A 13,212-nucleotide genomic window follows, 5' to 3' on the forward strand; every position below is an offset into this window, starting at 1 on the left:
CGTTTTTAACGCGTCAACGCATTTCAATTGAGGGGCTTTGTCCAATCATCTGTGTTTGCACTTTTCGCGTTTTGATTTTGCGAAAACGAGTTGCTGATTCGATTTAATTCGATTCAGTATTTTCCTATTTCTTTCTGATCGAGCCGCTTACAATTTATGCGGCCAATATGGCATTTGAATTTTTAACGTGTTGTTTTGAATGCAAAAATTCGAATTGCTGATTCCCTATTTGCAGGTTTGAATTATCTTTCTTTCAACTCTTTCTGTGATATTTTTCTTTTCAATTTGCGTTTGCACAACTTTATTATTTCTGTTTGTTTGCTTCTTTATTGCCGAGCAACCACACAGCTGTTTCACTAGGAGTCTGACTAAATAATAATCATGTCATTGACTATTTCCGAACTTCCCCACAAGGAGCAAGCGTTGTTCCGAGCAGCTCTGGTAAGCAAATTGAATTGCAGTTTTCCTGATTTGCCGCAGCAAGCGCAATAACCATACTTTGTGCCTTGCCCGACACCAGTCGTACTGATTTTTACTCGAAGCATTTAAAACCCCTGTGTAGAAACTTTATGAGGCCCGCCAGTACAAGAAGGGACTGAAGTCGTGCGAGCAAATTCTGAAAAAGGTTCCCAATCATGGCGGTAAGTTATCTTTGCGCTATTTTGCCATTTTTGGTATCAGCTGATCGTATTGCACAAAATTGTTTCATTGACAACATCGTCCTAACCTTAATCTCATACCATTTTTGTGCTATTGTAGAGACACTCGCTGTCAAGGGCATGTTCCTTGCATACATGGACCGCAAGGAAGAGGGATATGCGTCGATCAAGCGCGGAATTGAGATCAGCCCTATGAGCTCGATCAGCTGGCATGTTTACGGCCTCGTGTGCAAGATCGATCTAAAGTTTGACGAGGCAATAAAGTGCTACGAAGAGGCACTCAAGGCGGACTCGGAAAACATCAACATACTGCGTGATCTAGCCACCATGCAGACACAGATGCGCCAGTACGAAAAGCTCGTCGAGACCAGGCAAAAGCTTGTTAAGCTGAGCCCACAGTTCCCGCCTTTCTGGATTGGCCTAGCTGTGGCTTACCAGCTGACAGGCCGGTTTGACCTGGCTGCCAAGACCATCACCACTTACCAGCCGACCATTAAGATTGGGCCCGAAGTCAGCAAGGAAGAGATCAGCGAACTGCTGATGTATAAGAATTGGCTGATAGAACTCAGCGGCGACTACCAAAAGGCGCTAGAGAACCTCAAAGAGATCCGCCCCCAGATCGTGGATATCACCGGCTGGAAGGAGCAAAAGGCCAACCTTTTGCTCAAGGTCAATCGCATGGAGGCTGCAGCCATGGCATACCAGGACCTGATTGAGCGCAACCCCGACAACAAGGAGTACATCCGCGGCTACCTTTCCTGCAACGGCTTGGATTTGGCGTGCGCTGAGGACGTTGATGCTATTCTCGAGGTTATCTCCACCCTGCAGCACCAGTTCCCCACCTCCAACACCCTCAAATTCCTGCCGCTCACCTTCTGCACTGGCGATGGAGAGAGCTTCATCGAGGCAGCTGACACGCTGGCCAAGCATGCGCTGCGCAAGGGCATCCCCTCGCTGTTCACCAGCATGAAGACGCTGTATGCCGACAAGCCCAAGGGTGCCGCTCTGGGCAACCTGCTCGAGGGCTACGCGACGCAGCTTCACGACACCAAGCGCCTCGGAGACTCGACCGAGGATGAGGTCCCCTCAGTGCACATGTGGTGCACATTCTACTTGGCCCAGCACTGGGATTACTACGGTGACTATGAGCGCGCGATGCAGCTGATCGACGAGGCCATCAAGGCCTCGCCCGAAACCGTCGAGCTGTACGCCGTCAAGGCCAAGATCCTCAAGCACGCCGGAGACTTCCGGGGCGCCCGCGACACGATGGATTTTGCCCGCCAAATGGACCTGAAGGACCGCTTTATTAACACCAAGGCGATCAAGTATATGCTGCGTGACAACGACGTCGACGAGGCTGAGCGGACTTGTGTGGTCTTTTTCGGTAAAGACTCGGCGTTCAAGCTTAAGGATATCGTCGATATGCAGAGCATATGGTACATGCGCGAGCGTGGCCATGCATACAACCGCATCGGCGACATCGGCCGGGCGCTCAAGCAGTTCCACCAGGTGCAGACTGTCTTTGACACCTACTACAACGACCAGTACGACTTCCACACTTACTCGCTGCGCAAGTTTACCATGCGCGCCTACATCGACATTCTTCAGTGGGAGGGCCAGCTGTTTACACACGAGACCTATGTCGATGTTGCGCACGCTGCAATCGCCTGCTACGTGGACCTGCACGACCGCAAGGTTGCCGGCACCCCGTTCGAGGCTATTCCCGAGCCCATTCTCGAGGAGCAGCAGACCAAGCCGGTGACTCGTGCCACCACTACAAAGGAGGGCGACCACACCTTGGTATCCGGCGAAGAGGAGGCTAAGCCCGCTGAGGTCGACAAGGACCCGATCGGGGCCGATTATGTCAACTCCGAGAACCACCTTGCTGATGCTCTCAAGTTTGTTGAGAGCCTCGACAAGGCAGTCAGCTCTCAGCCTGCCACACACACCTCAGCATTCGAGGTGCACCTGCGCATGAAAAAATACTTCCTGGCACTTAAGTCGATCAACTCACTCAAGGCCATCAATGAGGCCCACGTGTCTCTCATTCCCATGGCTGCACGCCTTATCAGTGCCCTAGACTCGGACGAGACCTTTGCCGCCCCGATGAAGGCTGCGCTCAAGGGCCAGCTCGCGAAGTCGTTTGGAAACGCATCGATCGAGGAGGCAGTTAAGACCAACGACCAGACTTTGCCGCTTTTACTGGCTGGAGCCAAGGCTTTGATAGCCATAGGTGGCGACTCCAACGTTGCCAGCGCAAAGGCGATGCTCGCCCAGGCAGCCGCGGAGCGGTACGGAGCGACTCGCACTCTGGACAATCTCTTGGAGGCTAAGAACCTGTTGATCAAGACTGGGTCGTCGGATGTTGAGCTTGCCGAGATTTTCAAGGGCGCAAAGACTGTTTTCCCTCTGGCCACATGTTTTTGAGCTGCTTTTATATAAATAACTTTTTTTTACATATATCTTTCAAGAATAAGTTTTTTGTTAGTAGCGAAATAGAATAAACAACAATATTTTGCAAATAGTCAATGTCAATTGAACGGAAAGAGAAGTGGTGAAAAAAAAGTTAAAAACTGAGAGATTAAAAATTAGTTTAGTTTAATTTGTACCAAGTTAGACTTGGTTATCAATTAGCTTGTGTGTAGCTTGGGCACTGCCATCGTTGCTGGTGCTTAGGCGTATGCGTAGGCGGGCTGGGCAGCCTGGACCACGGTCGCGACCTGTCCCTGTGCCTGGCCGACATTCTGCTGGACAACCTGGACCATATTGTTGACATTGGTGGCGACAACAGCCGTGGCCTCCTGCTGGATAACCTGGGTCTGGACATTGACCTGCTGCACTTGGTGTGTGAGGGTGATGGGCTGAACAATGACCTGGGGCATAACGCGGGTCTGAATAACCTGAACGGTGGGAGTCACGGTCTCAGTAACCCAAACGGTGTTGACGTTGTTGAAGGTGATAGTGGGCGGCAGAGGGCACACATAGGTCTGGGTGACCTGGTACAGGGCATCCTGCTGAGCAGTGATGCCTTGGACCTGGACGTTGGTGATCTGCTGGGTGACCTCCTGGATCTGAGTCTCCTCGACCAAAACGGTGGTGTACTCGTAAACAGTGTTCACAATATCCTGGACGACGGTCTGGAACTGAGGTGTGACCATGGGCTCGTGCGGGGCATAGTCATTAGTAGTAGCATAGTCGTTGTTGTCCTGTGCTTCGTAGTAGGCACCGTCATCCGATCCGTAGTCGTTGCCGCCCTCCGAAGCATAGTCATTGTTATCATATGCTCCGTAGTCGTTCCCAGCTGAAGCATAATCCTCGCCACCCTGCGATCCGTAAATATCGTCACCGTCAGCCCCGTAGATGTCGCCCTCTGAAGCATAGTAATCATCTCCCTGCGAAGCATAGGCATTTCCGCTTGATCCGTAACCGGCGCTGCTGCTCGGTTTGTAAGCGCTGCCGCCGCTGCTGGGCGCGGGTGCAATGCTGCTTGAAGCGGAGGCAATGCTGCTGGACGCGGAGGCAACACTGCTGGAAGCAGAGGCAATAATGCTGCTTGACCCATATCCGGTGCTGGAGACGGAGACAGAGCTGTAGGCGTGGTTGGCCTTGTTGGCCTGGGCAACAGCAGCCATGCCGAGAATGGCAGAAACGGCAATATAGGTGGTGAAGCTGCGCATGGTAAATATGCTTATGAAGATGGTTTTGGGAAGGAAAATTAAGTATTATAGACCACAATTGAGTATGTCAAGTAACAAGGATACTGGTATTTTTTTGTAAAGTGAGCGAGTGGTTGTGATGGTAGAGAAAATGTTGATGTGTTTTGAATTGTTTTGTATCGTGGCAGATGGCCCTGTATTTATGCAAAAAAAACTCGAGAGATCCGGCTAAAGGGGAAAGGAATTATACCAATAGTGCTCATGACACACTGGCATTGAAAAATTGCACGGTTGACTCGTACATTTAGTGCACACTTTGGTTGGTCATATTTACCAGTCACTTTTGACTGAGGCATCATGCAAAGTGACTCGCTGTGCCGAATAACACAAAAATATTGATATACTGATTGGCATGTTTAACTATGTATTAGCAAAAAAAAGTGGAATGCTCTGCCAAATCATGTTCATTTTTTTGCCGATCAAAAGGCGCATCATCCGATAAATATGTGCGCATATGTGTGACCGTCGCGTTAATAAATACCGAATAGAAAAAAGTGTTTGGGGAATTACGTCCTTGCCTGTGATCATCCTCCTTGCAGCTCACGCCCGGACTGAAATAAAATAGTATAGCAATATAAATTCTAGACTCGCGTATGGAAAAGAAAATACGACATTCACAGATATTTCTCGCACATGTCTCAACTCATTTTCATTTAGATTAACAGAGCGAGACCACACACTGCAAAAAAATCGATATGCAATATCAATATTTTGGTAACCTGCAAACTAGAATCGATCAAACAATCAGTTATGGATCACCCGCCTAATCCCGCTTTGCCCGAGCGATCTATCACGCAAAATTTGTAAACGCAAAGCAAAAAGGACACTCGCACGGGCTCGACAGCAAAGGCATTCACCCAAGTTTATAATTTGCATTTTATACCGCATGTATGTATGTTGGTGATTGAGTGAGTTGTTTCTCTGTATAATTTAACTGAAAGAAAAGGAAATAATAATGTGTGCGAAAAGAAAAAAATGAAATAAGCAAAAATAAAAACAAAAATTACGAAAAGCTCCCACTCAAAGAAAAAATTTATGTTTAGTCCGTTAAAAATGATTTAAAAAAGCAGTGCTAAAGAGTTCCGCTCCAGTGCGGCGGCAATATTGATTAGAGCGCCCGGCCACAATTGGTTTGGCAGTCAAGGGCCATAAAAATTGCCTGAGAGGTTTGTGTCCAACGTAAACAAAACATAAATACCAAGGTTTAAAAATAGTGGCAAAAAATTTACAATATGATGCATGCGCATTTTGGCGCCTTGTCAATGTCCTTCTTTGCTACAAGAATAAGGGTAAATTCAAAAGAATTCCAATGATTAGTGTGCTTGGTGCATGCGTTGTAGCATCGTTGGGCTTTTGCTCATTGCAATGCCTCTGGACTGATTGGAAACGTACCTGTTTTATTCTGGTTGTTTGGGGGCTTGACTGTCAGGTGCACAACTGTGTTTGACTTGTGCAATTTACTGTCTACAAATCCAAGGGCGCGCGAAGCGGGTCGTGCGAGCACAGAATAAGAAAATAAGAAAACGAGAAAATTAGCGGTTATTCTGGCAAAAGGAAAAGCACTCCCATCCCTCCTTCCGGGTGGCAGCAGTAGCACATGAGTGTGCAGCTATAGTATGGCCCTGCTAGCAGCGCATTGGCTTAATGTGCGATAATAGACGGTGCATTGTCTACCATCAGCACAAAGAAATTAGATGAACTTACCCGAAAGAGTGTCCTTGTCATCCAAAAAGTGACCCCGGTACAGTATTCGCAAGTCTGATGTATCTGTTGGTTTGATGGCAAAGTTTTCCGGCCAGTTGGCCAGCAGACTCTGCTTGACCTGAATCACAGTATCGCCGAGGTCAAACTCGCGTTCGGCCCTGTCACCCGACTGCACCAAAAACACAATCTTCGTCCTGTTCATGACGCGGCTGCTGGCGCTGTAAAGGTAGCCGTCGCCGCTTTGCCGCTCGCGGTCAAGCGAGGTATGTGCGGGTCCCTCGGTGGCTGCTGTGCCGGTTCCTCCTACAAATGCGCCTGGCATCTGGGTTTCGCTTGCACCCGTAGAAGCTGCTGCTGCCAGCGACATTGTGCGTGTGTGTGTGCGTGTGGGTTTATATGCGTGACCCACTTCCAACAACAAAAACAATAAAAAAAATCTGCCAAGAAAAATACAGACCCGTGCGAATGAGGCGAAAATGCTAGATGTCGAACGACGGCCGACAAGAATTTGAATATTTGAAATGAGAATAATAATAATAGTAAAACCTACAGAAAAATGTATATAAACGAGAAAACGAGAGAGAAAAAAGAGTGTGCACTGTGGCTGTTAAAAGTAAAGCTCAGAAAAGACATTAAGCACGTGCATTAGGCCCCGAAGAGTGCTCTCGCTCTGCGGGGGAAGGAAAAAGCAAAAAAAAGTTGAAAGCATAATTCTTGTTTAAAACCGCGCACGCGCGCCCCTCACCCAGAAATGGCGGTGGCAATCAAGCCAAGCTCCGTCGCACAGCAGTTTTCCTAAGAAGCCGATGGTGCAAAGAAATGGCTGCGAAGCTCCTGGAATCCCAAAGAAGATTTCTGATGGACTTTATATTCTGGACCAGCGCCCACATATCTTCCCGTCTTTTTTCTTCTAAACTCAATTTATTAAAAACATATTTCTACGAATTACTCACACCCACATTTTTCTCCACGCATTTTTTACACACACAAGTCAACTTAAGAGCCGCCTGTACGAACTAAACCTCAGCACTCAGCGATCATTAGACATGTCAACAGTAAGTTTTATCTCTACCCGACAGATTGTGTTGTACATCTATCCCTATGTTTAGTCCTAAAGGCACATGCCGGACCCCACGAGTGTTTTTAACTAGTTGACTCAAACTATACTTTGCATCTTGCTCTTCTTTGCTCAGCTACTTAGGCCAACGAACTCAAAGCACAGGGAAACGCAGCGTTTGCTGCCGGAAAGCACGACGAGGCGATCAAGCTCTTTACACAGGCCATTGAGCTTGACCCCCAAAACCACGTTCTGTACTCAAACCGGTCGGCGTCGCTCGCATCGCTGAAAAAGTACGAAGAGGCGCTCGCTGACGCTGAAAAGACAGTTGAAATCAAGCCCGACTGGCCCAAGGGTTACAGCCGCAAGGGTGCCGCACTGTTCGGCCTGCAGCGGATGGGCGAGGCAAGGGAGACGTATGAGGCTGGTCTCAAGTACGATCCAGAGAACGCGCTGCTCAAGAAGAGCCTGAACGACACCAAAGCTGCGCAAGAAGCTGCCACCGAACAGTTTGGCGACATTGCTAGCCAGTTTAGCAATGTTTTCAAGGGCAACGTGCTGGCGAAGATTGCAGCCAACCCTAAGACCGCGCCGTTCCTTGCCGATCCAGCATACGTCAACAAGATCAATGCTATCCAGGCCAACCCGGATAAGCTCAGCGAGTATTACGATGATCAGCGGATCACCATGACCATGTTTGCGCTCATGGGCCTGGGTGACGTCTCCTTTGGCGGACCGGGCGACATTCCCGAGCCTGCCGAGTCTCGACCAGCACCTGCATCATCATTCTCGGCTGCCCCGGCCACATCTACGTCTGCGCCCAAGAAGGCAAGCCCCGAGTCCGCGCAGAAGCAGGACGAGGAGATGGAGGTTGAAGAGGATGAGGAGTCTGAGGAGGACAAGGAGGCCGCTGCCAAGAAGGCACAGGCTGCGCAGGCCAAGGACCAGGGCAACAGTGCATACAAGGCACGCCAGTTTGAGGATGCCCTTGAGCACTACAGTAAGGCAATCGAGCTGGACCCCACCGACATTACCTTCTGGAACAACAAGTCTGCCGTGTACTTTGAGATGGGTAAGTACGAGGAGTGCATTGAGACCGCGAAACAGGCTGTCGATGTCGGCCGCGAGAACCGCGCTGAATATAAGCACATTGCCAAGGCCATGGGCAGAATTGGCACTGCGTACAGCAAGGTTGATAACCTGGACAAGGCCATCGAGTACTACAACCGCTCTCTGACCGAGTTCCGCTCGGCCGACGTGCTGACCAAACTGCGCGCTCTGGAGAAGCTGCGCAAGCAGCGCGAAGAGGAGGCATACCACGACGAGGCAAAGTCCAACGAGGCCCGTGAGCGCGGAAACGAGCTGTTCAAGGCTGGCAAGTTTGCTGAGGCCCAGGCCGAGTACTCCGAGGCCATCAAGCGCAATCCAAAGGATCCTCGCAACTACTCGAACCGCGCTGCTTGCCTGACCAAGCTCCTGGCCCTGCCCGATGCTGTGAAGGATTGCGACGTCTGCATTAGCCTTGACCCAACCTTTGTCAAGGGCTACATCCGCAAGGCCAATGCCCTGTTCATCAAGCGCGACTATGCCGAGGCGCTTGACGCGCTGGAGGAAGCCAAGCTGCAGGACAAGGATGGCAAGAACACGATTGAGATCAACCAGATCGACGCTAAGTGCTACAATGCCATCAATGAGCGGAACTCGCGCATCTCTCCCGAGGAGGCCATTAAGCGCGCCCAGGAGAACCCGAAGACCGCCGCCATCCTGGCCAACCCAGTCATGCAGAACATTCTCCAGCAGATGCAAAGCGACCCTCGCGCCGCTCGCGAGCACCTCAAGAACCCGGCTGTCGCCAGTAACCTGCGCAAGCTGATTGCTGCTGGTATTGTGCGCATGGGCTAACTTCAAACGTCAATTTTTTATTCTTTTTATAGCAGATTTATGGTTTAAGCAGTAAAATATTTTAGAACTTAAAATTATATTAATTTTTCATTGCTCACAAGCCGCCCATACCTCATTTTTGTGGCTACTTCTGGCCGATAGCGAGCGCGTTTGTCGCGCCGCTTGTTTGTGCGCTCTGCGTTTTGCACGGACATTTCGTAAATATTTTTGTATCAATTATCATCTTGTTTGTTTATACTCTCGGTTAGAACCATGTTCCGCAACGTGTACCAGTCTGGAATTCTGACAGTTTTTAATAGCGCCAGCACCCAGCCATTGCAGCTGTGGAGCAGCACGGTGGCAAAAAACTACGAGAGCAGCAGCATAGAGATTAGAGACGACGACAGCGACATTACAGGACCCGTGTTACTTTTGCAGAGCGCCGATCTGCAAAGCACATTTATCAGTTGTCCTCGGCGAGAATCAGACACGCTGGGCCTAAAGTTACCATTTATGTCGATATCTTTGAAAAATATCGACCACCTGTTCAGCTTTGAAATTGAGACGGCTGACAATAGGGGGATAGTCCGGCGATTTCGAGTGGGCAACTATGAGACCAAGGCACATATTGGCCATGATGTCAGTCGGCTGCCGTTGCGGCTGGAGCAGGGGTGGAATTATTTGACATTTGATATCAATGACATGACAGCCAGGATATATGGCACGAAGCATATGGAGACAAGGCGTGTCACTTTTAATTCTAGCGTGTGCTTAAGGCTGGTTTTGTTCGCTGATCGCATCGTGTCTGAGGACCAGCTTCCAGCAGAGTTGAAGCTGTATGGCAGGTTTGAAGAATGTCATTGAATAAAAATAACATTTTAAATATTAGAAAAGTTTTATTGCACAATTCCCCTGAATCCTGAAATATGTGCTCGGATCGATACAATGCTTTCTTATTTGCATACCAAAAAACCATGTATGAGAAATTGAGACGGTAGACAATAGTTACATTGTTTGTATACCAAAACTGATATTTTTCTTCGTATTTCTGGCTTACGGAATAGTGCATTCGATATGCTTGCCAGGCCTAAAACTTTTTTTTACCATTGCCATTACCAGCTCGTTTAGCCTGAGGGGGGGGCATTTTCAATTTTTGACATGGCATATCATTTGCCTTTGCTTCTACAGCAGCTCATATTTTATTTTTTCATCCCCCCACACCCCCGATCGCAAACACATTGTCGTGCTCTATAAAAATGTGGGTCTAAATCGATATATTCAAGTCTTAAAAATTACTTACTAAACTGAAAAAGGGGCAGCGCTGTAAACATCATGGTATTCCTTGATGTCAGCCAGCAATAACAGAAATGTGTATAGTATCCATGAGGGCGATCTTGATTCTTGAAAAGTGAAGATAGTGGCTTGAAATGTGTGTTGGGCACCACACACATCACCAGCCCTCATATCACATTTTTTCTTCTTCTTGGCTATGCCTCCCATCAGAAAAACCAGTCAACCAGAGGGTTTGTGCGCCCCAGTTTCTTCCACAAATCCAGCACACATTATTCGCTAAATAGACATACGATGGCGCGCGATTCAGTTACGGTTACTGCAACAAAGAGAAACAAGTATAAGCCATATTGAAGCAATGATAAGCCTAGTGCTGCGACTAACGCCGGACAAGTTATACATTGTCTGTATTTTTCCCTATTATTTATAGAAAAACAATACAAGTTAATTTCCTAACATTCGAGTAGTTTTTTTTACTTGTAGAACGCTCTCGCGGCTTTGAAATTCCATGTTGGTCGGGCAAGCAGATTGGTCATTTGTTCAACTTGCTGCTTTGTTATAGTACCTGGCAGAACCAATGAGCACATAGAATTATTCCACATTTCAGGAAGCAATCATGGGTGCAAGGGGGAATATAGTACAAACGCAATAAATAATGCCCGTTACTATCTTTCGTCAAACGATTCTGGTGCCATGAAAGACAATGGGTTTTGGCCATAGTTCAGGGAGCGATTGCTCCAAGCGGGCGCACCTATTCCTGGCTTTAAGGTCGCTGAGCATGCATATTGGTGTGAACACTGCAGCCACGCTAGAATGAACAGTCAGCACTTTACCAAACGCTATGAAAAAGTGCACAAAACAAGGTCTATTCCTCAGAAAGCAGTTAAAGGCTCTACTCAGCTGATTTTTGAATTAAAGTTTTTTTGGCAACCAAGCTCGTGTTGGCAGCTCTCCTGATACCATCACCAATTCAGCAACTCTTACTGCTTCGGATCCGAATACTCCATATACACATGATTTTGAGGATGTAATGGATACGCAGTCAGAGCTTGCGTCAGATCCAGAGCCATAGTTCAACACCCCGTCTGGATTGTCAGTGTCCCCCGATTCGGCAGATCCGCCTGATTTTCCTGTTGAGCGCGCCTGCTCCACTAGGTTTCTGCTGAATGAGAGTACTTACTCAAATATCAGCCAAAATGTCGGCCACAGTGGACCCAGCATGTTCACGGTTTTTTGATATTACTGAGAAGCTCGAAGACATTGTCACAACCCCCTTTGCTAATTTTAAATACGAATGAATAATATTCAATGTAAATTAAAATATCAGAATATATTTACGCCAGGAGTAAAATAATATGGTGTATTGTTGCAAACGAAAAGCAATATGTGGACCACAAAATTTTAAATCATATTCAGGAAATGAAGAAAATCGCTGTAAAACAGGTAGTTGCTTAACAAACTATATTTTAATTAGCAAACGAGTATCAATGAAATCGTTTTGGTTTGATTTGGTTTGCGCTCAGGCAGCTTTTTCTTAGTTTTAACTAAATACCACATTGCTATCAAACAATTTAAAATAAAGATACGATGACATTATTGATTGACAATAACATTAAAACTTTTCAAATGTTTAAATGTTTAAATGTTGTTTGACTTTTAATTACACATCTCTTTATCACCATTTTTTGTTATGATTGAAATATAGTCAATAGGTGTGAATTGTATTGTGTGCCTTTTTATGAAGTCAGCGCTGGGGCTGGTAAAACGTAGTTAAGTGCTGATTGGCTCAACACATTGATATCAGAGGCTTTGTCAATTGTGTCACTGGCAATATATCACATGTCATTGATCATCAAAAAAAGCATTAAAATTCAAATCAGTTTAGAAGAGCTCACTGGGCACGCTCGTAGGCATCAACCATTCCCAGCTCCTGGGCGGCAGCCAATGCGCAATATCACCCGCTGCGGCCACGCCAAGCGCCGCGTTGGCAGCGTTGGCCAGCATAATAGCGTCGGGCACGTTGTCGCCCTCGTTGACTAGCGACACCATAGCAAACGTTGGAACACCAGCCTGCTCGCACAGTTTGAGCAATGGACGGGTAACTCCAGCTGCGTGAATTTGGTTCAATGGTGCTGCCAGCGCGCTCTGGCCCTCGCCTGTAGCCAAGTTTCTCAGCGACAATGCCTGCATTCTGTTGGTCAGGCTGTCGTCATCCCAGTTGAAAGCCAGCGTGCGGATCTGCGACCCATCAATAAGCGCATCCGTCCGGAGCGCCGCATCACTGCTCGCCAACACCACTACCCTCGCAAACCCGCCGTCCTTGATGTACTCCATAATCTCGCGTGCAAACAGTCGGTGGTGCTTAGGCAGTGGTGGCGAGCGCTGCTGTAATGTTGTCCACTCCCCGTTGCTGGTCTGGTATACCTCGAGCGGGTGTGATCTGATTTCTGGGCCGAGATGGTCGTAGCCAGCTGGACCGGATACTGGTGTCAGCGAGGCCGAGTCAAAAACACCAATGCGCTGCATTCTGAGTGTGTTGATTAGCAGGTCGACTGCTAGCTGCGGCACATTTCCAATGGAGACGGCGGGCAGTATGAGCGTGCTGCCCCGCGTTGTAATTTCAGTACTCGTGCCGGATGCTGGTGCAAACATTTGTGAGTAAAAAAGTAGTATTTTAAAATTAATTTTGCTGAATTGAAGTACAAGCTGAGGGGAAAATTCCGAGAAAGAGAAGAAAAATAAGCGAGGCTTGCATTATTGCACCATTGCATCATCACATCTGCCAATGTCGCAGTGGTAGGAAAAGCGCGATTTGATTACACACAAATCAATATGCAGGATTATGACGTATTTATCTTTGTTGTAGTCATGGCTTCCACCTCCGCATTGGTGGCACTTCGATTGA

The 13,212-nt window shown here is 47.8% G+C and overlaps 6 protein-coding genes across 6 annotated transcripts; 3 read left to right on the forward strand and 3 right to left on the reverse strand.

The window, feature by feature from the left end:
- The first annotated feature begins 208 nt into the window (after positions 1-208).
- BX661DRAFT_176803 (NMDA receptor-regulated protein 1-domain-containing protein) lies at positions 209-3,172 on the forward strand. The gene is made up of 3 exons (XM_051534465.1): positions 209-441; positions 563-641; positions 760-3,172. Exons 1-3 carry the CDS (start codon positions 382-384, stop codon positions 3,084-3,086), a joined length of 2,466 nt encoding a protein of 821 aa, XP_051394595.1. The 5' UTR covers positions 209-381; the 3' UTR covers positions 3,087-3,172.
- Positions 3,171-4,530, reverse strand: BX661DRAFT_176804 (uncharacterized protein). The gene has a single exon (XM_051534466.1). The coding sequence runs from the start codon at positions 4,334-4,336 to the stop codon at positions 3,332-3,334; it is 1,005 nt and encodes a 334-aa protein (XP_051394596.1). The 5' UTR covers positions 4,337-4,530; the 3' UTR covers positions 3,171-3,331.
- A 1,070-nt stretch (positions 4,531-5,600) lies between these two features.
- Positions 5,601-6,446, reverse strand: BX661DRAFT_168586 (uncharacterized protein; the record flags this gene model as incomplete). Its single annotated transcript, XM_051533441.1, has 3 exons — positions 5,601-5,650; positions 5,768-5,839; positions 6,080-6,446. The coding sequence occupies 3 exons, from the start codon at positions 6,444-6,446 to the stop codon at positions 5,601-5,603; spliced, it is 489 nt and encodes a 162-aa protein (XP_051394597.1).
- Positions 6,447-6,931: 485 nt separating this feature from the next.
- On the forward strand, positions 6,932-9,135 carry BX661DRAFT_176810 (chaperone activator Sti1). The gene is made up of 2 exons (XM_051534467.1): positions 6,932-7,134; positions 7,281-9,135. Exons 1-2 carry the CDS (start codon positions 7,126-7,128, stop codon positions 9,036-9,038), a joined length of 1,767 nt encoding a protein of 588 aa, XP_051394598.1. The 5' UTR covers positions 6,932-7,125; the 3' UTR covers positions 9,039-9,135.
- Positions 9,136-9,225: 90 nt separating this feature from the next.
- On the forward strand, positions 9,226-9,881 carry BX661DRAFT_222289 (UPF0468 protein-like protein C16orf80; the record flags this gene model as incomplete). The annotated part of the gene is made up of 1 exon (XM_051538851.1): positions 9,226-9,881. The coding sequence occupies exon 1, from the start codon at positions 9,291-9,293 to the stop codon at positions 9,879-9,881; it is 591 nt and encodes a 196-aa protein (XP_051394599.1). The 5' UTR covers positions 9,226-9,290.
- Positions 9,882-11,954: 2,073 nt separating this feature from the next.
- Positions 11,955-13,030, reverse strand: BX661DRAFT_176814 (PAC2 family-domain-containing protein). The gene has a single exon (XM_051534468.1). The coding sequence runs from the start codon at positions 12,957-12,959 to the stop codon at positions 12,189-12,191; it is 771 nt and encodes a 256-aa protein (XP_051394600.1). The 5' UTR covers positions 12,960-13,030; the 3' UTR covers positions 11,955-12,188.
- Between the last annotated feature and the right edge of the window lie 182 nt (positions 13,031-13,212).

This window comes from Kickxella alabastrina, assembly GCF_025024165.1.
Source record: "Kickxella alabastrina strain RSA 675 chromosome Unknown BX661scaffold_2, whole genome shotgun sequence".
NCBI classification, from domain to species: domain Eukaryota; kingdom Fungi; phylum Kickxellomycota; class Kickxellomycetes; order Kickxellales; family Kickxellaceae; genus Kickxella; species Kickxella alabastrina.